This window comes from Gracilinanus agilis, chromosome 5 (genome assembly GCF_016433145.1).
Source record: "Gracilinanus agilis isolate LMUSP501 chromosome 5, AgileGrace, whole genome shotgun sequence".
In the NCBI taxonomy this organism is placed as follows: Eukaryota; Metazoa; Chordata; class Mammalia; order Didelphimorphia; family Didelphidae; genus Gracilinanus; species Gracilinanus agilis.
The window spans coordinates 54,351,924-54,375,234 of NC_058134.1; the positions used below are offsets into that span (position 1 = coordinate 54,351,924).

The 23,311-nt window shown below is 36.2% G+C and overlaps 1 protein-coding gene across 1 annotated transcript in view; it reads right to left on the reverse strand.

Annotated features, from left to right (window-relative positions):
* The window catches only part of ADAM22 (ADAM metallopeptidase domain 22), a 254,809-nt gene that overhangs the window by 136,440 nt on the left and 95,058 nt on the right, over nucleotides 1-23,311 (reverse strand). Inside the window, 1 exon segment of the mRNA XM_044678916.1 lies at nucleotides 611-677. Coding sequence (XP_044534851.1) covers nucleotides 611-677 — 67 coding nt within the window.

The window sequence follows — 23,311 nt, forward strand, 5'->3', positions numbered from 1 at the left end:
TCTCTCTCTCTCTCTCTCTCTCTCTCTCTCTCTCTCTCTCTCTCTCTCTCTCTCTCTCTCTCTCTCTCTCTCTCTCTCCTTTGCACTTAAAAGAAAAACAACATTATTATACTTTAGTATCTCAGGGGCAATTGGCTTTTTAACTAAAAAGTGATGCTTCCCAGGCCTGGGTGATCCCAAACTCTCTTGATAACATGAATTATGAAGCCATTCTCCAATCTGCTTTATTAGAGTAAAAGCTAATATTGATAAAGCACTTTAAGGTTTGCAATGTGCTTTTAAAATATTATTTTATTTTATCCTCACAATAACCATGGAGGGTAAGTAGTATTGTGATAGTATCTCCATTTTAAAGATAAAGAAACTGAGGCAGACAACAAGTAAGGGACTTACCCAGGGACATATAGTATCTGTGACTGGATTTGAACTAAAATCTTCATTATTCTAGGTCCAGTGCTCTATCCACTGTGTCCCTAGATGTTTTAATTAGGATTTACATAGCAAGGGGATGGGGGAGAAGATACAATTTTCATTTTTTGTCTAAAGCAAGAGTCTCACAAATTCTTTGTCTCTCACACACAGAGTCCAAAATGAAAAAAAGTTCACTTACTTTAACTTCCACAATCTTTCCTCCATGCTCAATGTGTCTCTCCAGGTATTCAGAAGACAGCAAGTCACTGAAATAAAAGAATAATAAGATGAATATAGGTTCTGTTAGAAATCTACAAAGTCACTGTGTCTGTCTTTTCAACAACATGTCCTCTTCTATGACCAATTTCTACAATACAAATGTCAAATTTTGAGTTTTTACAGGCAGCAGAGGTGGCGGGGAGGGGGGAAGCATGTGGATACTTGCAGTATTTCTAAAACAACTGCTTACTGGCAAAAATCCTCATTTGGTCCTTTTCCTTTTGATTTTTTTTTGGTCAATATTAATTCATTCTGAGCATTTACCAATTGCTTGATATATGTAGTGCACTGCTCTAGGTACCATAAAAAATATAAAGATAAACAAGCCAAGGAAACCGTCCCCCACAATTTTACCATCTCACAAAAGGAGATATCTTTACGTACAACATTAGACAAATTAAAGTATGATCAAATGCACACAGGAAGTAGAAGATGCTATGAGATAAGAAGAAGGAGAAGTCACTGACAGCTGGAGAATGGAGTGGTTCAATGGAACTGGCAGCCAATCTTAACGGAAAAGATGAGAAGGGGTAGAATCAAGGACTAGAAGAAGAAAAGGACATTCTCAGCATGGAGACCAGTGTGAACAAGCACTAAAAGAGAGAAAAGTGCAAGACAAGTTCTATCTGAGTAAAACACGTAGTCCAGGAGAATGAGAATACTTTCATGTTTCTTTATCCATCACATCTGTGACTCAGGATTGAGTTTAGCAAAACTTTGGTTTTGAAACATAAACAGTATACTCCCCCTACCGGAAATCTTCAATTGCCTCTAGAAGAAAAAATCTTTGGACAACTAGGTGGCACAGTGGATTGAGCACTGGGCTTGGAGAAAAAAAGACTATCTCCCAAAGTTGAAATCTAGTCTCAGGCTAGCTGTGTGACCCAGAGCAAGTTACTTCACTCTGTTTGCTTCAGTTTTCTCTCCTGTCAAATGATCTGGAGAAAGAAATGGCAGACCACTCCAGTGTCTTTGTCAAGAAAACCCCAAATGGGGTCACAAAGAGTCAGACACAACTGAACCAGATTAAAATCTTTGGCCTGGCATTTAAAGCCCCTGCGGTCTAATTCTTCCCACCTCCACATCTCCACATTTATTTTTGTTTAATGCTTTATTATTATCAATTAAAAAGTATTTAGTCTCAGTTAAGGGGTCAACTGTCAGAATTCAGTAAAAAAGAATCAACCCAATTTATAGTCAAAAAGGTGCCTCAGTGCCAACTTTTCCCCAAATCAGCTCCTTCTTTTTTAATCATTAGGCATTACATGGCCAGAGGAAATTTGCTTTCCTAGGAAGCACCATCCTAACCAACATTCCTGCTGGCTGGCATTTTAATGAGATAGTTGGTACTAAGGACTTTGATAAGCATACAGTGCTAGGCCTAGAGTCAAGAAGAACTGGGTTCAAATTTGGCTTCAAATATAAAACTATCTATGTGACCTGAGGCAAATCACTTAACCTCCATTTGTCTTAATCCACTGGGTAAGGAAATGGCAAACCACTCCATTATCTTTGCCAGGAAAACCTCATTGGCAATATTGGCATGCAATGGTCCACAGATTCCCAAAGAATCAGACAAGGCTGAACAACAATCTATATCCAAGCTTCTCTCTTCCTAAATACTCATGACCCTGAAATACCACATTAAGACTCAAATGTCTTCTTTCTTCTATTCCCTCCCCCAATTCTTATCCCTATCCAGTTATGCTTCTCATAGGTTTCATTCTACCTTTTCTAATTCTTCCCACTCTGTCTTGTTTCCCTCAATTCCCTTAAACCTTAATCTTTTCCTCAAGTACTCTCCAATTAAGAGAAACCTGGCTTTCCTATGGGAAGACAAAATCCACGATAACCCTCTTATCTTGCAACAGCTTATATTTTACCCTTTTCCAACTCATGACCACGAATAGCAATCACCATGAGCCTTTCTATCCACTGTTTTCTGCCAACAACTCATACTCCTCTGAAGCTCTTTCCACCTGACTTTTCAATAGTTCTCAATCCTCCATCTTTGTCATTAGCATCTATTGATTTTGAGAATACTCTCTCCCTCTCCTCAATGATTTCATCACTTGGCTTTCCTCTCTGCCATCAACTTCAGCAATTTCAGCATCCTTGTTATTTCACTTGTAATATCCTATCATCACAAGCTCTCACTCTACTTAATTGATCTGACCATCACATTCACCCAGTGATATATATGGCCATGTCTTAAGTCATCTCACCTGCACTCAGCTGCTCTACATCCAAGGTCCCAAACTCTGGGATTTATAATTTTGACCAAAATTTTCTATCCTTCCATCTCCTTCTAACACTCTGCCCCTACTGAATCTGTTCTGTAGCCTCATCTTGACTGTTGTCTGCTGTTTCAGGCCATCTCCACTACCACAATTTCATTTGCCTTCCTGCCCACACCATATTTGTTCTCACCTCTACCATCTTTCACTGTGCACTTGCTCCATTTTTAATTCCTAGGAAGCAGAAGGATCAAAGTTTGTGGGTAGATAGCTTATTTGGTGTGGGAGCACTGGGTAGATATCAGGAGGGACCACTGAAGCTGAGAAGCCTGAGGACCCCTTCCCTGTGTGAGGTACTGCTCCATTGTCATGAGAACATTTTGTCTGGTGGCAAGGGATAGGTTTTAGAAATCAAGATTTCAATATTCTATTTTAAAAGAGTGAGAAATCAGAATATTTGATCTAGCCTATTCTAATTTTCCTAGTTCTATGAATTCTTTTTCTTTTGGTCTGTCATCTTACCAAGCTTTCACTGAAGTTATCATGGTTACCATCCCTAGATCCCACCATTTTGGGCATGGGGGTGGGGTGGGATGGTGGTAATATGCTGAAACATATAGGAACATCCAGATCCCTTTCCCAGTTGTGAAGTTTCTCTAGTCCTGTGATTAAAAACTATGTCATTAAATCATGTTCTCTCTGAGGACATTAAAATAAGTTTAGAAATGATCAAAGAACTCTATATTTATAGTGCAGGGAGAAGGTATGTCCCTAGAGCAAATATGACTGGGTAAGAGCTGAGATGGGGATTCCTTTCATTCTCGCAAGTGAAGCTAGTATGATTGTATGTAAGGCCAATCTCAAGTGTCACTTCAACTAAATTCACCCAAATTACAATTTAAATAGAAAAATAACCATTATAATAGGATCACACGTACTTGTCTTCAAGTCCTCTCAGAATATATGCCAAATATTACAAAGAAAAAAGATTGATTAAAATGTATGTATATATTATACATATACACATAAAGAATTTGCATGTGTATGTATATATGCATATATAATTATATTTAGGTAGATTATCTTGATAGTGGCCATTTGGTTATATAAATTCTGTCTACTGAGTGTATATATGAAATACTAGGTCACATACATTTTCCTTGGATTCTCTCAAGACATATGCCCAGTAACGCAAAGAAAAAAGACTGGTTAAAAAATATGTATATACATACCTATATGAGTATATCCATAGAAACATATATATTTAAATTACTAGTTAAATCAACAAATTAAGCAATGAATTAAATTAATAATTATGCTTTAATAATAAATATATACACACATATGTTCTGAGAGAACCTGAGGAAAACCTACATAATTTAGTCTAATACATATAACATACACATGTAAGTGATTATAACTAGAACTTATATACTTGAATATGCACAATACACATTGTATACATGAACTTATACATATATGTATACATGTGTGTATATTTATATTTTAATCAATTTTTTTCTTTGTGGTATTGGGCATATGTTCTGAGAGAACCCAAGGAGGGGAAATGTGACATAGTATTATACACACACACACACAAACATACACATACACATGTTATACTATTATAACATATTTTATACATTCAAATGATCATTGGCCATAAAGACAGTACTGCTAGGTGGTCATACAGTTCTTTCAAGGATGTTGCCATGACTAAAACATTAGCGAAGCTTCTTGTTAGAACTGCATTCAGAACCAGGTGAGAAGAAATGCAGGGGGGGGGGAAACCCAACCATCTCTTTATATCATTTCCAACTAAAAAAAAAAGTATCACTTATCTTGATCACTGACATTATTCACCAGAATTGATTCAAAATATCTTTTGTTAGCTTCCAAAAATCAAATACCTCTTCCAAAGTCAAAGATTTGTGACAACCAAGAATATTTAAAAAAATATGACAAAGGTTATAAAAAAATAATCAAGAAATCTCAAAAAAGACCTTGGCAGGAGCAGCATCACTTAGAGTAAACACACAGCTGCCCAAGGTTGACTTATGAGTTTCGATATTTTTGTTGGGAAAAAAAGAGTACCATTACTTCGTAGCCATGCCTCCTGCTAGTTCAAACCATCATTAAGTTGAAAGAAAGTTGGCAGAAACAAGTTAACGTTCTGTAACTTGACACTTAGTTTTTATAATTGGAACTGACAATCAGATCTTTAGAGCTAGAATAGAGAACGCAGAGATGCCTTCCTCTCCCATCTTCTGAGAATTTCACATTATCGTTTTTCTCTCAAACCATTTGGAAGCTTATTTTGCCATGGAAAATAACTTAACTTTTCATCTACCAGAGCACTTAGCACTTTCAGCTTATAAGAAAACATGCAAAAGAAAGATGAGAAGAAAAGAGGAAGAAAGGATGGGTTACTGATTATAAGCCTTAAGTATTTCAGGTAGAGAAAGGTTTATTTGGAGCATGTTATAAGTTATATTTGATGAACCATTGTGCTCCATATGATCTAAATTCAGAAACTAAGCCAGTAAAAAAAGGGGAGGAAATATGTGTTTTCAGTGCTGTTTTTCCATTAGGAATTTCAAATGATGCTTCAGTAAAGGCAAAATCAATGTATAACACAAGTGCTTCGGGTTAAGCTCCTGCAAAAGAGGCAGCATCTGACGCAGAATAATCTCTGTTATAAACATACTACTGCAACTGGCCTTCAGGCACCTATAAAATAAAATCATTGCTCTTTTAAATAGCATTTTACCTTCTTCCCAACAACCCTGTGTGATAAGCAGTACAAGAATCATCATTCAAATTTTACAAATTAGGAAACAGGATTAGAGAGATTAAGTGATTTGTCTAGTTTTCGCTCAAGTAATAACTTTCCCTGTTTAAATTATACCTGAGGTCTTCTGAGCTGCCTTTCAGACTCATCCATACATTCCACGTACTACACATTTCCTCTCTGGCTCACCCTGATTTCAGCAGTTATTTCTCAGTTACCCATAAATGCTCAATGTATTAGACCCTTGGGTAAGGGTAAGGGTAAAGAGTAAAGATTAAACTTTTGTCTCTGCCTTCTAATAACGATGAAGTCACTCTCAGAAGATGAAGAATGATGAAGAAGATTCATGGTTCACCATTATCTGGGGGTTGAGAGGTCAGGTGGGAAAAAAAAGATCAGAACACATAGCCCACACAGATACGGTATATAGATAAGTAAAAGTAGAAGTGTCTATGAAGGATTCAGAATGTGCTTGTTAAAATGAATTAATTCAATTAACTTGGTTTGAAAATGATTGTTTGACTAAAGGCTAACACTTCGTAAATGCAGTGAGCACTCAGCTGGTTTTTTTTTCATTTTTTCATAGAAATATGCTTTGGTTTCTTATTGTTACTTTTTAAAAATATCAGTCATTTCCTCTTCAGTTCCCCAAGACTCTTCTCCTCATGACTAAAGCCATTTAGGGAGGACAAACCAACAAAGAGATCGCATCTAACAAAGTATAGAGGATTTAAAATCCATAACTTTTCTCCCAAAGAGGTAGGTATGTTTTCTTTTCATTTCTCCAAAGTTGAGATTATTATGACACATTAAAATTCAGTAGAGGTGAGTAGGAGAAGGAATATAATGGTGTTAGTAAAAAGGGAATTTTCTCCTGCAATGGTATAGCAGAAGGTGGAAGGTGGCTGATATCAAAGAGGACATTATAGACAAATTCATTTCATAATATTGCTATAAGGAACAATGAAAAGAATGTTGGATTTTTAGAGAATCTGGATTTGATCTTTCCACTTCCTCCTTGTGTGACCATACCAAATTATTTAGTCTCTCTGGACCTTGATTCCCTTAGTTATGAAATGAGGGAAGTAGATTCGGTGATCTCTAAGATCCCTTTTAGCTGCGATCCTACCAGCAATGACCTTGAATAATTTAGCTAGCCTCCCTGGCCTCAATTTCCTTACCTGTAAAATGACAGGCTGAACTAGTTCATCTCTAAGGCTCCAAATTTTTGATCTCTTGATCTAAAAAATTCTGGGCATCCTACCTATGCATATTAACACAATGTTCTTTATTCCTGGCAAAGAAGCTGTTGCTTAAAGACACCAATCCAAAAACTAAACTGGATGGTCTAGGTAAGAAAAGGCAACAAAGAATAAAATAGTAACATACAAATCTCCAAGCCATACATTCAAAATGTAGAAAATCTAGGATGCTGAAGGTCTTTTCAAATTCTAATTTCTATGATCACAGTGTGTCCACAGCTTGCAAAAGGACTGTATTCTAAAAGGTTACGAGTCAGTTTTTTGGAACTTGATACATTTTTTTCATAGAAATGATGTTATACATGATAAAACTTCACAAGCCATGACAAATGCTTATTTTAACCAAAAGATACCTTAAATATCATAGTTAATTAAGAAGATAAATGACCAACGGAATTTGTTAGACCTACATTCGAATTCTAGCTTTGACATTAAGGAGCTGTGTGATAACAACCAAACCAATTTTCTTCTGTGATCTTGGTGAATAAAAATAGATGTGATCACTCATGTGCTACCTACATAATGGGTTTCTTGTGAGGCATATATTTAGTAATTCTACATGTGTTATAGAAATGTGAGTTTTTAATGACAATACCTAGAACTTCCACTTTTTTTTTTTTTAGCAATATGAGCACTTTTATATCTTTGGGACTTTCAGGACTACCCATAATATTTTTGAGTTATAGTACCAGTTGCAGAATCTCTGGGTCAATGAATATTTTAGTAACTTTTTTGCATAATTTTAATCTCTATTTTGAGTACGGTGGAAATGTGTTATAAAAAGGTACATCATAGTAATGACTAATTACAATAATTTTCAAAACAGTGTTGTGGGATAGATATTACAGTTATTATTGTCCCCATTTTAGAGATGAGAAAATTGAGGTCCAGAAGGATTAAGCAACATAGCAATAGTCAGACAGCTAAGAAGTGTTAAAAGTGGGATTTAAACCCATTTTTGAGGTTTCTCAATAGTTGAGACTAATGCTTTTTCTACTAAATCTCAGCGAGTGTCTTTCATAAGTCCCCTAGGATGCTATACTCTCTGGGAAACTCAAGTTTCCTATTTTCCATCTTCATTTCTTTACCAAGCTACGGCTTAAAATAAAGTTTTCTCCCAATATGGCTATGATTTTTTCCACGACATTCATTATATAAATCATATGTCTAGAAGCAAAGGGGGGGAAAATCCCTAAAAGTCAAAAGCTCAGAGACAAACCCTTCTGGTTTCCTTCTGTTCTTCCAGACCTCCCCTTCCTCTCTCTTACTGGATATCATCAGTCTGTCATCTTGGATTATAAAGCTGCTAATAATAAACTCCTTTCTTGGACTCAGAGTGCCAGCCTTTAGTAGCAGGATAATTATGGCCCACCCATGCTAGGGATTTCCTCTGTTCAGTTTCTTTTCCCATTAGACTCCCCATGTTTCCGTCTCAGGAGTCTAAAGGCCCTTGCAAGAACAAGTCTAGTCCTACCTACCTTCAGCCCCTAGAGAATGAAAATGTAAAAATTCCATTTCAATCAACAATCATCTATTAAGCACTTTCCATTGTACCAGGTATTGGAGCAATGCCATCCAACACTGGTGGTTTAGAGGCTCAGCCCCTTGAGGCAGCGAAGTAGCATAGTGGATAAAGTTCTGGGCTTGGAATCAGGAAGATTCATCTTCTTGAGTCTGGCTTCAGCCATCTACAAGCTGTGTGATGCTGGGCAAGTCACTCAACCCTGCTTACCTCAGTTTCCTCATTTGTAAAATGAGCTGGAGAATGAAATGGCAAACCACTCCTATTTCTTAGCTATGTGACCCTGGGCAAGTCACTAAACTCTCTTTGCCTCAGTTTTCTTATTTGTAAAATGATCTGAAGAAGGAAATGGCAAACCACTTTAGTGACTTTGTCAAGAAAACTCCAAAATGGGGTCATGAAAAGTCTGAAGGTCTGAAATGACTGAAAAACAGTGCTCAGCACCAGACAAGATCCATAATCAACAAACAAATTATCTATTAAGTTCCTACTAGTTGACAGGAGCTATGGTAGGCACGAAAGAAACAAAAATGAAAACAAAGAGTTCCTACCCTCAACGAGCTTCTGTTCTCTCAGGAAGAGAATACGTAGAAATAGAAATTACATATGAAATAAATACAAGGTAGTAGGGGGTAGTACCAGCAGCTGGGGTGGAGAGAGGGTCAGAAAAGGAGAAGAAGGGTTCGACACTCAATTTCTGGAAAGGGAGAAATCTAGTTAGGGTATTCCAGCAGCCAGAGCATCCTAGAAATGCACTACACTGGATAGTAACTGAGCTGCCTGAGCTACAAGCCGATCAGGAAACACTGGCTTTGGGTCAATAGTCAACTGAGAGGAAAAACTGCTGCTCAGAATTTTATTTCCTGCCTTGCAATGCTTTGATCTCCCCAAGTGAATCATGGAGTACAGGTGTGGCCATTCCTCAGTAGCACGGATAGAAAGACCTAAGTTCAAATCCAGGCTCAGACATTTGCTATTTGGGTAACCCTGGGTAAGTCATTTTTCCTCAGTTTCCTCATTTGTAAAATGGGGATAATAATAGTGCCTACCTCCCAGGATTATTATGAGGATCAAATGAAATAATAATTATATAGCACTTGGGATACAGTAAATGATATATAATCATTTTTATTATTATTATAATACCTGCCAGGAGGTGTGGCTGCTAAAATGACTCCTTGGACAAGGAAAGATTTTGTGGTGTTGTTTTTTAAAATTCTTTTTTGGTAATTATTTCAATATAATTGGTTTCTGCTATAATAAATATAATATTATATATGAATATATTATAAATCTTGTTTTGTGAATTTTAATTAACCCTCTGAGAAGGGGTCCAAAGGCTTTATCAGACTGCCAACAGAATTCATGACTCACAAACAAACATGACAAATTGCTACCTTGGAGACTTTCTAGTCCAGTCTCCTTGATCTATTGAAAAGGAAATGGCAGCCAAGAAAGCTTAAGTCACTTGCCTAATATCACACAGTTAGTTGGTGTTTATTAAAGTTTCAAGTTAAGAGATTCCAAAAATCTTCATATCTTATGGATGAAATGGAGGTAAGGAAAGGAGAGAAGAGAAGCTTATGACCTTATAAATGAAAAGCATATGCCTATAGTTGGCATGAGTAAAATTATGGCTTTATATAGCTTTTTTTTTTTAAGCCCTTAACTTCTGTGTATTGGCTCCTAGGTGGAAGAATGGTAAAGGTGGGCAATGGGGGTCAAGTGACTTGCCCAGGGTCACACAGCTGGGAAGTGTCTGAGGCCGGATTTGAACCTAGGACCTCCTGTCTCTAGGCCTGACTCTCAATCCACTGAGCTACCCAGCTGCCCCCTCTATATCTTTTTTTTAAAATCCACTACTACAGAAAAAAAATCAAAAGCAGTATTATCTAACATTTACGAGTCCTTAAAACAATACCTCCATTATCAATGCCACTCAAAGACCAAAAACACTGTCATATTTATTAGCAAATGACCCAATTTGCAAATCTGAACTTCAGGGTTGAAACCAGTGAGTGATCCCAGGATCTTAAGCCAGTAAAGAATCAGACTCTCTCTGTTTTCTCTCTTAAAGGGAATAATAATACTTGTTACCTGCTTATGTCAGAGCTCAACTCGGCTACCATGTTAAAATATAAATGTCCTAAATAGGAGGAGGAGATGATGGATGAAAACTATAATATACTCACAAAGCAGTCTTACACAACTTTCTTTCAGGACAGGAAATAAGCTCAGAATGTATTATTTCTACATCTGGATTGATACTTCAATTATTCTAGGGTAAAAAAAAAAAAGCCACACAGGACAATCCCAAAACCATCTTTATTCTGGCCTCGTTAACTTATGCATTACAGGAATATCATTTGTTAAATGCTCCCTCTGCATATGGTGGAATGAAAAAAAATGGAACCAATATGTTCCTATCTGAGGTTATAGAGTGAGGTTTTGTCTGAGGGTGCATCCATGGTACGCTGCTTGTTACAGTCTAAAGGGAAGTAAAATAAATTCCCATGGAATAAGTATGCATTTGCAATTTCAGAAGAAAAATACTATTGTCCCACATTATGCTACATTATTTGCAAATGAGTTTAAATGAAATTGAAAAGAAAAGGTAGTGCTTGATGAACTTGCATTAAATGAACCTTTTAAATGGAATTATAAAAAATGGAAAATATTAATTGAGTTGCAAACTTTCTTCTTGGGGGTAAAAGCTCCATCGGTTATTTTTGCATCTGTCTAGAACAGTGATGGGCAAACTTTTTAAAGAGGGGGCCAAAGGGAAGGTAAAAACTTTAGGCGGGTCAATATAATTTATTTAAAAATTGAAATTTATTATATACTATATATATATAAATATAAATTTATTAAAAAAACAACAATGATACATTTTACAAAATTCTTGTATTTTTTGTGATACTAAGCCCTATTAATGACTGAAAGATTGTGAAGAAGAGCCGCATCTGGCCTGCAGGCTGTAGTTTGCCCATCACTGGTCTAGAACATAGCACAATGTGCTGCTACACATAGAAGGCATTTAGTAAGTATTTGTCATGTGAGGAAAGTTCTGTTAAGTTTACTTCTGAGTAATTAATTAACTTAGAGGTAAACTAATTAAGTCAGCAATAAACTGATAATAAACTATTAATGATTAGAGTTAATTGTACTTATAGTTAATGAGTCAAGGTTATTAATTAATTCCTGAATTTTAGGAAAACTTTTAATGATTAGAATTTTAATTAATATTAGAAGTTTAATTATGAATATATTTAGATATTACTTTAAAGCCACAGGAAAAATATATTGACTCAGTGACTCATTGTTTCCAGCCTGGAATGGTCAATCTGTGTTGAGGGGCAGGTATCACTCTGTCATGAAGACAAGCCAACCTCCACCTGTCAGGTAGTTTTCAGTCTCTCACCTGTCACACAGGCAAGTCATACGCCCCATCTGTGTAAACTGCTACATGTTTCATCTGTGCAAAGTGTCACCTACTTGGGGAGGAACTGAGATGCAAGGGCTCAACCTTGTCTGCTGATGCGAATGAATCAGAATTGTTTTTATTTCATCTGAAATCTGTTATGGGGTAGCTAGGTGGTTCAGTGGCTAAAGAACCAGACCTGGTCTTGGAAAGTTCTGGGTTCAAATCTGGCCTCAGACACTTCCTAGCTGTATGGCCTTGAGCCAGTCACTTAATCCCCATTGCCTTGCCCTTCCTTATCAGTCATCTGCTTTGGACCCAATGCACAGTATTAATTCTAAGATAAGGGTTTTAAAAAGAAGTTGCATTATAAGAAGCTGGCCCACCTGGAAACCTAACAGAGCTCTAGCAATCAGCCTATCAATGAGTGCTACCTTGATGTACTTCTAACAAACTCCTTTTAATTTTCTTTGCTCTGAATTCTGTCTTATTAATGAGGGTAAAAGTCCAAAAGAAAAAAAAAAATTCAACAGGATCAGAGAAGAAAGGAACCTTAAGTGTTCATCTAGTCCAAATTTTCCATTTTACAGATGAAGAAAATGAGGCTCACAGATTTTGAGTGATTTAATTAACATTAAGTAGGCAGTACCTGGCAATTTGAGGGTATGAATCTAGGTCCTCATGCTTCATATCCAGCACTCTTTCCATTACACAGCACTATAATCTATTATTTTGTGAATATAATTTTACACATTAATATGCACTGGAGGAGGTGAATGACTGCAGAAATCTGAAAGCAGGACATTCCATTTAACTTAATTCAACATATATTTAATAGTCTGTGATAGGTTTGGCACTCTGATAGGTTGGAAGAAATACAAAACATAACCTTGGTTTCAACCTGCCATAGATTCCACAAACCAGCCACATCATTGTGAGCCAATAATTTCTCCATGCCCCAGAGTCTTCATCTGTAAAATGGGGATGATGGTATGGTACTCTTACGAGAATTGCTATGAGGAAAGGGCTTAGAAACTCTTAAGGTATTATGGATATGGGAGTTGTAATCATTGTTGAAAATGAATTCTCTGATATCATTCCAATCTCAATGGGGTCATAAGACACACAAACAGGAAACACTACACTAACCATAGGATAACGATAATCAATTGTGATACTTAGCTCTTCTGATCAATACAATGATCCAAGGTAACTCTGAAGGACTCGTGATGAAAAATGTTATCCACCCTCCAGAGAGAGAACTGATGAACTCTGAGTGCAGATGGAAGAACATTTCTTCACTTAAAAAAACCAAAAAACTCTTACCTTCCCTGTTAGAATTAAAATTGTGTATTGGTTCCAAGAGAAATAAGGGCTAAAAAAAGGGGGTTAAAAGACTTGCCCAGAGTCACACAGCTAGGGGTTTTCTGAAGTTAGATTTGAATCCAGGGTCTCCCATTTCTGGGCTTGCTCTGATCCATTTAGCTGCCCCCCACCTTTCTTTTTTGCAACATGGTGTATATAGCAATATGCTTTCTTTGCATATTGACTTCTCATGTATGATGGGTATCATATTACTTGCCTTCTGGGTTGGGTGAGGAAGGTCTTGGAATAAAGAAGAGAATTTGGAACTCAAAAAAATTTTAAATGAATGTAAAAAAATGAGAAAGAAAGTAGATCTGAGCTGGATCCTAAAAAGTGAGTGATACAGGATGTCCCAAAGTCTTAATGCTATGTATTTGTTCTCTTAAAATCATTCCCTTCAAATCCTGCAACTTCTAATAATTAAACACAGAGAAATTATGAGACTGAGCTTTTTCTACATAACAGTCATGAAGGATGACAAAGTATTGGTTTTTAGGGAAACCTTTCACCAGAAGTTTTCATTTTTCTCTTACAATTTTAGAAATTTTAATATTCATTTTAATAGCTACTGAAGCTTAATTATTTTTTAATAATTACTAAAGCTTATAACTGCACATAGTCTTAAGGGAAACTTTGTATTTGGATAGGTAGAAAGGAAGGCAGGAAGACATTCCAAGTAGAAGTCGCCTAAGCAAGACTAAACATAGGAGCTGAATGAATCCAGGAGACAGTGAAAACACCCATTAACTAGAGTAAAACTAGGAAACAGAAGGGAGTACAATGGTGCAGTGGATAGAGCATTGATCCTGGAGTTAGGAAGACTCATCTTTCTGAGCTCAAATCTGGCCTCAGATACTTACTGGTTGTGTGACCCTAGATCAGTCATTATATACTGTTTGCCTCAGTTACCTCATCTGTAAAATGAACTAGAGAAGGAAATGGCAAACCATTCCAGTACTCTAGCCACAAAAACCCCAACTGGGGTCACAAAGAGCTGGTTACGANATTAATAACATAAATGTTATGGTATTTAATTGAATTTTAAAACAATATTCTTTTTTTGAATGTCATTAATTAATTAATTTATTGGTTACAATAAAATGTCCAGAAACTTCCTTCTTCCCTCTTTTCCCTGCCCTAGAGAAGGCATCAATAATATTCTATAAAAATAAAAATTCCTGGATCAGTTTCTATTTAGAAGCTAGAATGTGCAGTGTGAGTAGCTGAAAATCTATTAATATGCATAGAATCAACATTGTTATAGGAAAAGATAAGTTAGGACATGAAGACAGATAGAGAGGAAATAGTAATGCACAGATAGCAGGACACATGAGCTTTGCTGGAAGAGATGGACATTCTAGATTAGAATGCAGAAAGAGTTGTGAAGGAGAGTGAAGTGCCAAGGCTAGAAGAGGGAGCTAAGCTTTTGCAGCTGGGATCTCGCTACTATCTGTTACCTGAAACCCTTTGGAGATCTTGGGTGGTAACATCAAGCAAGTGTCTAGGTTGGTTGAAGAAAGGTGAAATCACTGCCATTGGATGGACCAAGTGCAGAGAGCCTATCTCCCTAGTACTGTGCATTTAATAGCAGACCAAGGATTTGTCCCAGTACCTATGCCACCCAGGATTCAACTTGGATCAGTATCTGCTGTGGTGTGAGAATACCTTTGTCTCCAGAAGCCCTTTAGCAGCCACCTCTGCGTCCAGCCAGTCTATCTGTCTGTGCCATATCTAGAGAGACGTTAGCCAAACCCCATGCTGAACTGACAGTTGGCTTGGCTCTCATTCTTAGATTAGTCAAAACCTCCCCCACAATCCTTCCCTTTCTTTATCATCATTAAACTGTGTTTTCTATCTTCCTTTTGTTCTTTCTCCACAACCCAGAGGGCCCACTCTAGGTTAATAGGAATCCCTGGCAGAGTTGGTCTGGATGACAGTTGCACTCAACTGCCACCACTCACTCATTCCCCAAGTCCTGTGTTTGTGGGGGTGGGTGAGATTTCCCAGTGTGTTATTGTGGGTCAGGCAGTTAACCCACTTTAACTCTTCCTTCCCTTCTCCCTCTACTAAACCCCCTGCATTATTATTTACCTACTACAACTTATAGGAATTTGGTTTTAGATGATTTTTTAAAAATTTAAGCCCCATCCAATAAAACTTACAAAGTGGGTTCAAACTGAAAAAAGTTTTACATCCCTTTTCCAGCAGATTTCAGGAAATATGCTCCCCCCTAAGACTATATTGATTACTCTTCTACTAAGTGAATTTTCCTATTTTGTTTATTTACTGCTGAATTTGGATTCTGGAACTGCCTGTGCTTTGGAATCATTTTTCAAAGCCAAAAGTTCCCACACACCAATAGGAAAGAGGCCCTGAGCAAATTAATTTGCCATAGTATATGCTACTATTGTAGAGAAAATACCGAGGGGCATTCATAGTCCTTTGCTTTTTCTATGGCTAAGGTGTCATCATTTTCCCTTGTTATCTTTAAGCAAATGTTCCAAGAATTAAAATAATCTAGCTGGTATAGATTTATTGATCAACAATCAATAAAAAAACAAGAATTTATTATGTGCTTTCTACTTGCCAGAACTGTGTTAAGTACTGAGGATACAAATGCAAGCAATAAGTAATAGTCTCTACCTGTGAGGAGCTTCCATTCTTCTAGGGTACATATATGCTCCTTAGGGTTCCATTCTTCTAGGGTACAAAAATAGATACATATGTGTGGCTATATATTTAAAGATGCAAAAAAAAGGATACAAGGCAGTTTTTGAGGGAAAGGCACCAGAACCTGTATCTTTCTTTTGTTTTTGAATCCTTACCTTCCATCTTGGAATCAATACTGTGTATTGGTTCCAAGACAGAATAGTGGTAAGGGCTAGGCAAGGGGGATTAAATGGTCTGTGTAGGATCACACAGGACGTGTCTGAGTACAGATTTGAACCCAGGACCTCCCATCTCTAGACCTGGCTCTCAATACATTGATTGTGTTATGGCGCATTTTAGTATTATTGAAGATTTAGCACAACATTGCAAATGCCATACTATCACTCCCAACATTCCTTATTCAATAATTGGCCCAGCAACCTATGGACTTACCTACGTATCTGTCTATGTATCCTTGTATCTTTCTATCTATCACCCATCAATTTATTACTTATCACCTATCTATCATCTATCACCCATCAATCTGTCATCTACCTATCATCCACCATCTATCTATCTATCTATCTATCATCTATCTACCATCTATCCTATCTTCTATCTATCATCTATCACTTATTCATTTCACCTATCATCCATCTATCGATCATCTACCTTTCTATCATCTAACTATCTAACACTCATCTACCTATCTATCACCTATTTATGCATGTAAGCCACCTATCTCTGGGCTTATGTATCTGGAGCTAGAGGAACCTTAGAGATAAGCTTGTCGAACCCCTAAATGTCATCAAAAAGGAGATAAACCCAGGGAAGTTTAATGACTTCCTTAAGTAAGTGGGAGGACCAATCTTCTAAACCAGATCTTGTAATTCAAATTCAGAGCTCCAAAATAATTATGGTGATCATTTACATTGTGTCTAAAGATCTGAAAAGTTAACATATGGTTATCCTTGACAGGACTATTATGAGCATCAGAAGGTATAGTACAGTGGTTCCCAAACTTTTTTGACCTACCGCCCCCTTTTCAGAGAAAATATTACTTAGCACCCCCTGGAAATTATGAAACTATTTATTGAACTCAGAATAGGATGTAATACCAAAAAGTGTGACCATCACCACCTCCCTGGATTGCTGCAGCACCCACCAGGGGGCGGTGGCACCCACTTTGGGAATCACTGGTATAGTGCGATAAAGTGTGGAGTAGTAGATACATTACTGGGTTTGGAGTCAGGCAGACCTAAGTTCAAATCCTGCCTCAAACACTTAGCATCTGTGTGATACTAGGTGAGCCACTTAATGCCTTATAGTCTCAGTTCCTCATATGTTAAAATAACTAGATTGGAGTGGATTGGTCCTTTCAAGTTCTAGATTATGGTCCTGTACTCTTCTGTGCTTTACACCAAGGACACAAAGCCTCCAAATAAATTCTTTCCTTTAGATAGCTTACATTCTACTCTGGAGAGAGTCAAGATGCGTGATGAAGTAATTAGAGAGAAAAAATGTAAAATATGAGTCAAAGAGCTCTGTCTCTCTCCTTTAGGTACCTACTTACTTACATTCTTCCATACACACACACACACACACACACACACACACACACACACACACACACACACACACACACGCAGATGAGCTAACTCAATGTATCTCAAACTTTAAGCAAGAGAAATTCTCCATTGACTCAAGTTTTCCCAGGTGGATTATTAGACTCAGCTCTTTAAAGTCACCTTGCATTTTATTGAGATGCCAAGTTTCTTCCTCATTTAGTCCAATACTTTCCTCTGTAGCATGAACAACATGTCTTCTAAGTGTATAATTAGAATTTTGTACCCCAGGACTACATTTCCCAGCATCCCACTTTCATCTTCATGTTGTGTCCTGAACACAACAGGGAGATAAGTTTTGGGTACCTCCGCCCTCTGCTTTCTCTCTTCTCCCGCTTTTGCGATCCAGTAAACTTGTCTTTTCTCAGGCTATACTTTTCCTCTACTTCAAGTGATTATTAATACATTTTTTAAAATATAATACTTGGAGTTATTGGACATTAATTTTAATCTTACACAAGTGAATGATGAGAATGCCATAGCCAGTGATTCTATTAGCTAAATATTGGACTATTTCATATGTGGTAGAAACAAACAAATAAAACACATTTAGAATCAATAAGGGAGACAAATTTATGTGATATCCATTTACCAATGGGTATATGATATAAGGATATAAAGAGTACAAAGAATACCCCAGCCTTGAAGAGAAGTCATAGGGAAAGGATAAGAAAGGAAGAGGAAAGGCATTCTGGAAGGCAGAAAAACATTATTAAACCCCTGAATAACTGCTACTATGTACTTAGAAATTCAGAAATCTAGACTTAGTAGAACTAAACAGAAACAAGCAGGCTATAATATCATTGGTGGGGCTTTGAATTGGAGCAAATTTTAGGGAAAACCATCTGTCAATACATCATGAAATTTAGAAAACTATGATTGTTTTTTTTAATCTAATGATCCCATGACTAGGACTATATCCTAAAAATATTACTAAACAGAAGGAAGAGATGACTTTTTTGGTAGAAGAATATTAATAATGGCTTTTTTATTAAATCAAAAAGTGAAAAACAATCCAATGATATGAATAACAAATTATAATATATCTATGTAACTGAATTTCACTTCACCATAAATACAGCATATAAAAAATGTGAAGAACTATAGAAAGGGGAATATGAAGCAACACATTAAAAAGAAGGCATAATTATAATGACACATCACAATCATAATAGAAATAGAGCCATAAAATCTCATAACTACACAGAAGAAAAACAATTAGAAGGGATTCTCCAAATAGATGAGATAACACTGTTAACCTTTTCTTAAAGCTTTTATATGTGATTTCTCCTTTAACAAGTTATAAAAATAAGGAGTTTATATTTTTATTCTATTTGTGTATATGTCTTTCTTTTTAAGAAAAGATAAGAAATACAAGAAAAATTAAGAAATCGTCTTTACAAAATGGAATAGCTTATTGGCTTTCACTATAGCATTGGATAAAAACATGAAAAACACATTAAAGACAAAGGCTTAAGGTTCAAACCAGGAAAATTGTCTGCTTTACCCAGGTTCTTGGTTTTCTAAAAGAGAAAAAATAATATAAAATGATTTTTCAAAATTCAATTATCATACAACTGTCTTTATTTTTACCAACCCTTGTAAGCTTCGGTCTTGGTGGGAATATTAAATACAAAGGCAAATAAGCAGTACATTTTGTTTTATGTTTTTGATACATTTGGCAATAATCTCTACACTGACATTTTGCATATAATAGGCTTCCAATATTGATTTTTTGCATATAATCCCTTTTTCTTATTTTAGAAAATGCTAAAACTTTCAACCAAAAAGAAATTGCAAGGAACCAAAAGACTTATAATTGTTGCATGGTTTCCTGCCCCTCCCAATGTTCAAAATTCCTCTAGGGTGAAAGTATTTATTCCTTTAATTCTTGGGATGGGAAAAATTAATAATAGTCATCCACTACTGCAGCATACTAATTAACTCTTGGGTTTGGCACAGAAGCGCAGAGAAGAAAGAATTTTTTTTCACATCTCAGTTTCACTAAGGCAATTGATTTTATCACTAGTATCATCATTACTTAGTACTGTCATATATGTGGAAAGACAATATATTCAGTGATAAAATACACAAGTCAAAACTACCACAAAATACAAATGAACATTTTACTGCATGAATAAGAAGGAACAATCTCACTGTTACCTTGGCACATTACCAGAATGGAATAATAATTTCAGTGTTTCTTTTTTCCTTGATGTGAAACCCTTGGATAATGTAAGCCCAACCCTAGTTTCTTTTTACTTTATGATTTCCTTTCCCAACCAGTGAGAAAACCTAGATAAAATGAAGAACACTTGATTGACTCATTGCCTAATTTTAGCATGAGATTCAAGCAAACATTTTTGGAGATTGGGAATATATAGCAACATCTTGGCAAATGATTATTTTTAAAAATCACTCATCTCACCCCAAAATGGTTTTTCCTACAAAACTTTTGGCAAGTGAATTGTGGCATAGAAATATAATAAAATAGTATTGTGCCACAAGGATTAGCAAATATAAGGAGAAAGTTGCTGAAAAACTGGGCAAAAAAAACATTAAAAAAATCAATAAACATGATGATCATAAAAAGAAAAATAAATACAATACTAAAATAAAACAGAATTTAGAACAAATGCAGTGACTAATGTTGGTTCCCAATGAAGGTTGTTGGAACACACTTCCATCTTTACTGGTGAAATATGATGGGTTATTGAATTTTTATTTTACTGAGTCATGGTCACTTTATGACATAATTTTCTTTATTTTCTCATTAGTAATGGGGGATACAAAGGAAGAAGTGTTGTGTTGGCAAATGTCTTATGAAAATTTTGCCTCAAATTCCTTCCTTCCTTCAATAAACATTTATTGATAACCTACTGTGTTCCAGGTCCTGTTAAGCACTAAGGATATGAAAGAGACAAAATCAGCTGTCAGGGAGTTTACAATCTATCTACCTGTGTGAATCTGGGAAAATCATCTAACTTCTCTCAGCCACAGTTTCCTCATTTGTAAGATTAAGATGATAAAAATACCTACCTTATAGTACATGAGCAAATGATAATAATGCAATAATAACACCAACCTCACAGTATTTTGCAAACCTTTTAAGTTCATATAAATGTTAGCTATTATTATTTAAAATAAAAATGTATCAATCATTTAAAGAAAATCCTAATTCTTTCTCCTCACATTTTCCAGTGCTTCCCTGCCTCTTTTGTTCTCCTCATGCCACAAGCCTAAGCTGGGGAAAACAAGCCCAAACAACCAGACCTATGATTTCATGGGCAAAGCAAACTCCAGGATGAACTAACTCTCTCTATATACATGCAGTCAAGGACTTGGCTGCCACAAGTTAACAAGCTGACTAGAGAGAAAACAATAACAACAACTTCAACCCACATTTCTTTGGGACTCATAAAGAAAGGATCTAAAAATATAATGCAAATTATGTTAATTTTTTAAGATCTTCTGGCCCATTTTCACTATCTGCTATGGGTTCAATCCATTTGCATGTGGACAAGAATTTGCTTTCATGATCAGCATGCTTAGCATGAGATAGCTATGGCATATATATATATATACATATATAATTCTAATTGAAAATCTATTACATTTGTGACATGACAGTGGAATTAGTCTGGTTCCCCTTTAAATAGACACTTTAATCACACCATCCTTTATTCTATGGATCAGTTGGCACATATCTGTGCATCATACTGGAAATTTTAATTTGCAGGTCACTGATATGGACCAGAGCATTTAAATTGTATTGTGTCATGAAATGTCTGGTATAATTTACTTTATCCTGGAACTTGAGAAAGGAAAGGTCATATTTAAAATGTGTGATGGGAGGGAGAAGTTCTCAATGAATTTAACTTCCTTTAGCTCCTATAACATTGGTAAGGAAATCTGGTTCAATAAAAATGAGAGCAAAAGAGTTCAAAGTAGTGCTCTTATCTTTAAAATTTCAAAATACTCTGTTATTACTTTAAAAGCTTGTAATGAACCTTATTTTCTTCTATTCTCTGAAATAAACACATTTTACCTAAGAATACATGGAACATTTTTTGAGGTCATAGTAATTTTTCTATAAAAATCAGGCAGTAAGTTTTTTTTTGTTTCTCATTTAATTTTTAAAAATATTTTCCTTGATTTTAAGGCAGGGAAATTCTATTCAGGTGAGTTGAAGCCTTTGGACTAGAAACCATATGGTCCTCATCATATTTGTCATTGCTCTGATCAAAAGCCTCATGGGAAGATTGGTAAATCCAACATTTAATAGAAAATTATATTTGATTTCTGGCAGAGTACTTAGGGAATTTGTTCTTTCGGGAATGTTGGGCAAAAAAATCTAAGTTCTTTATGATTATGGAAATATTTAATCAATTCACTTAAATAGTGCTCTCCTCTAGAGGTTTTCTTATTCTCAGGATGTGTATTGGTAACAGCAAAACAGGAAGTTCATGTGCCCTGGGGAATCCTAAAGTATGAGTTAAATCAGAAAATCTTCCCCTTGCAAAAATCAATTTCTTCCTTTACAATGTACTTTATTGTCAATGCATGTTGGGGGGGGGGGCGATGCAGATGGTCTGTGTTACCATTCCAATCACATCATCTCTTCTATGAAATTTGTCCCTCCCTTGTTTATGGAGAAACAAGTGTGTTCCTGTTTTATTCAGTGTGGCCATGCAACAAGAGATCTAGAGGGGATAAAGTGTCTGAATTATTAGTTAGGACTTGTTTGCAGATGGGAAGGAGAACGTAAGACTTTACAAACAGCTATGATCATAGCCAGTCACATCAGACAGCAAAATTGCTTACTGACTGGACCTACCTAGAAAAAGGATTCATGTTGACTACAAAATAAAACAATGGTGAAAAGAGAACTTGGGGTACATTTCCTGATATTTTACATCTTATGTGGCACAGGGGAAAATGGAAAAAACAAAACCAAAAAAAGCAAGAGCTTCTTGTTCTTGTTTAGTTACTTTTCACCAACATAATTTGAGTCAGTTATGCATCGTTACTTTATAAAAAATGGGATATAGTACTGGTCCTGGAGATTTGAATAACACTTTGGACCCTTGTTAGTTCTGTGGTCCCTCCAATTCTGCTGTCATTCTTCATTCTCCAAATGTTCTACTTCTCTACTAGCAGCTTGATCACCCTAGAGATGCCTCCAAGAGATACCTCCATCCCAAAGCCTTCCTCTCATGGTTGGCGAGTCACTGGTCTGGTTTGTTATTTCATGAAGTGCCCAGGTTATGCTCACAACTGTCTCTCAGCTCCAGTCCCCATTTCTGGTATTTTCCACCTACCAGAATGCAATATTCTTGGACAGCTAGGTAGCATAGTAGATAGAGTACCAGGTTTCAAGTCAGGACCTGGGCTCAAATGTGGCCTTAGACAATTCCTCGCTATATGACCCCAGGTAAGTTACTTAATTCCAATTGCCTAACCCTTGCCACTCTTCTATTTTAGAATTGATACAAAGACAGAAGGTAGGAGTTAAAAAAACAGCAACAAAAAGAATGTAAGATCCTTGAGGCTAGGGATTAATTTTTTTTTGTATTTGTTTTCCCAGAATTTAGTGCATTGCCTGGGATATAGCAAATGTTTAGGGAATACTTATAATCTCTCTCTCTCTCTGTCTCTCTCTCTCTCTGTCTCTCTCTGTCTCTCTCTCTCTCTCTCTCTCTCTGTCTCTCTGTCTCTCTCTCTCTCTCTGTCTCTCTCTCTCTGTCTC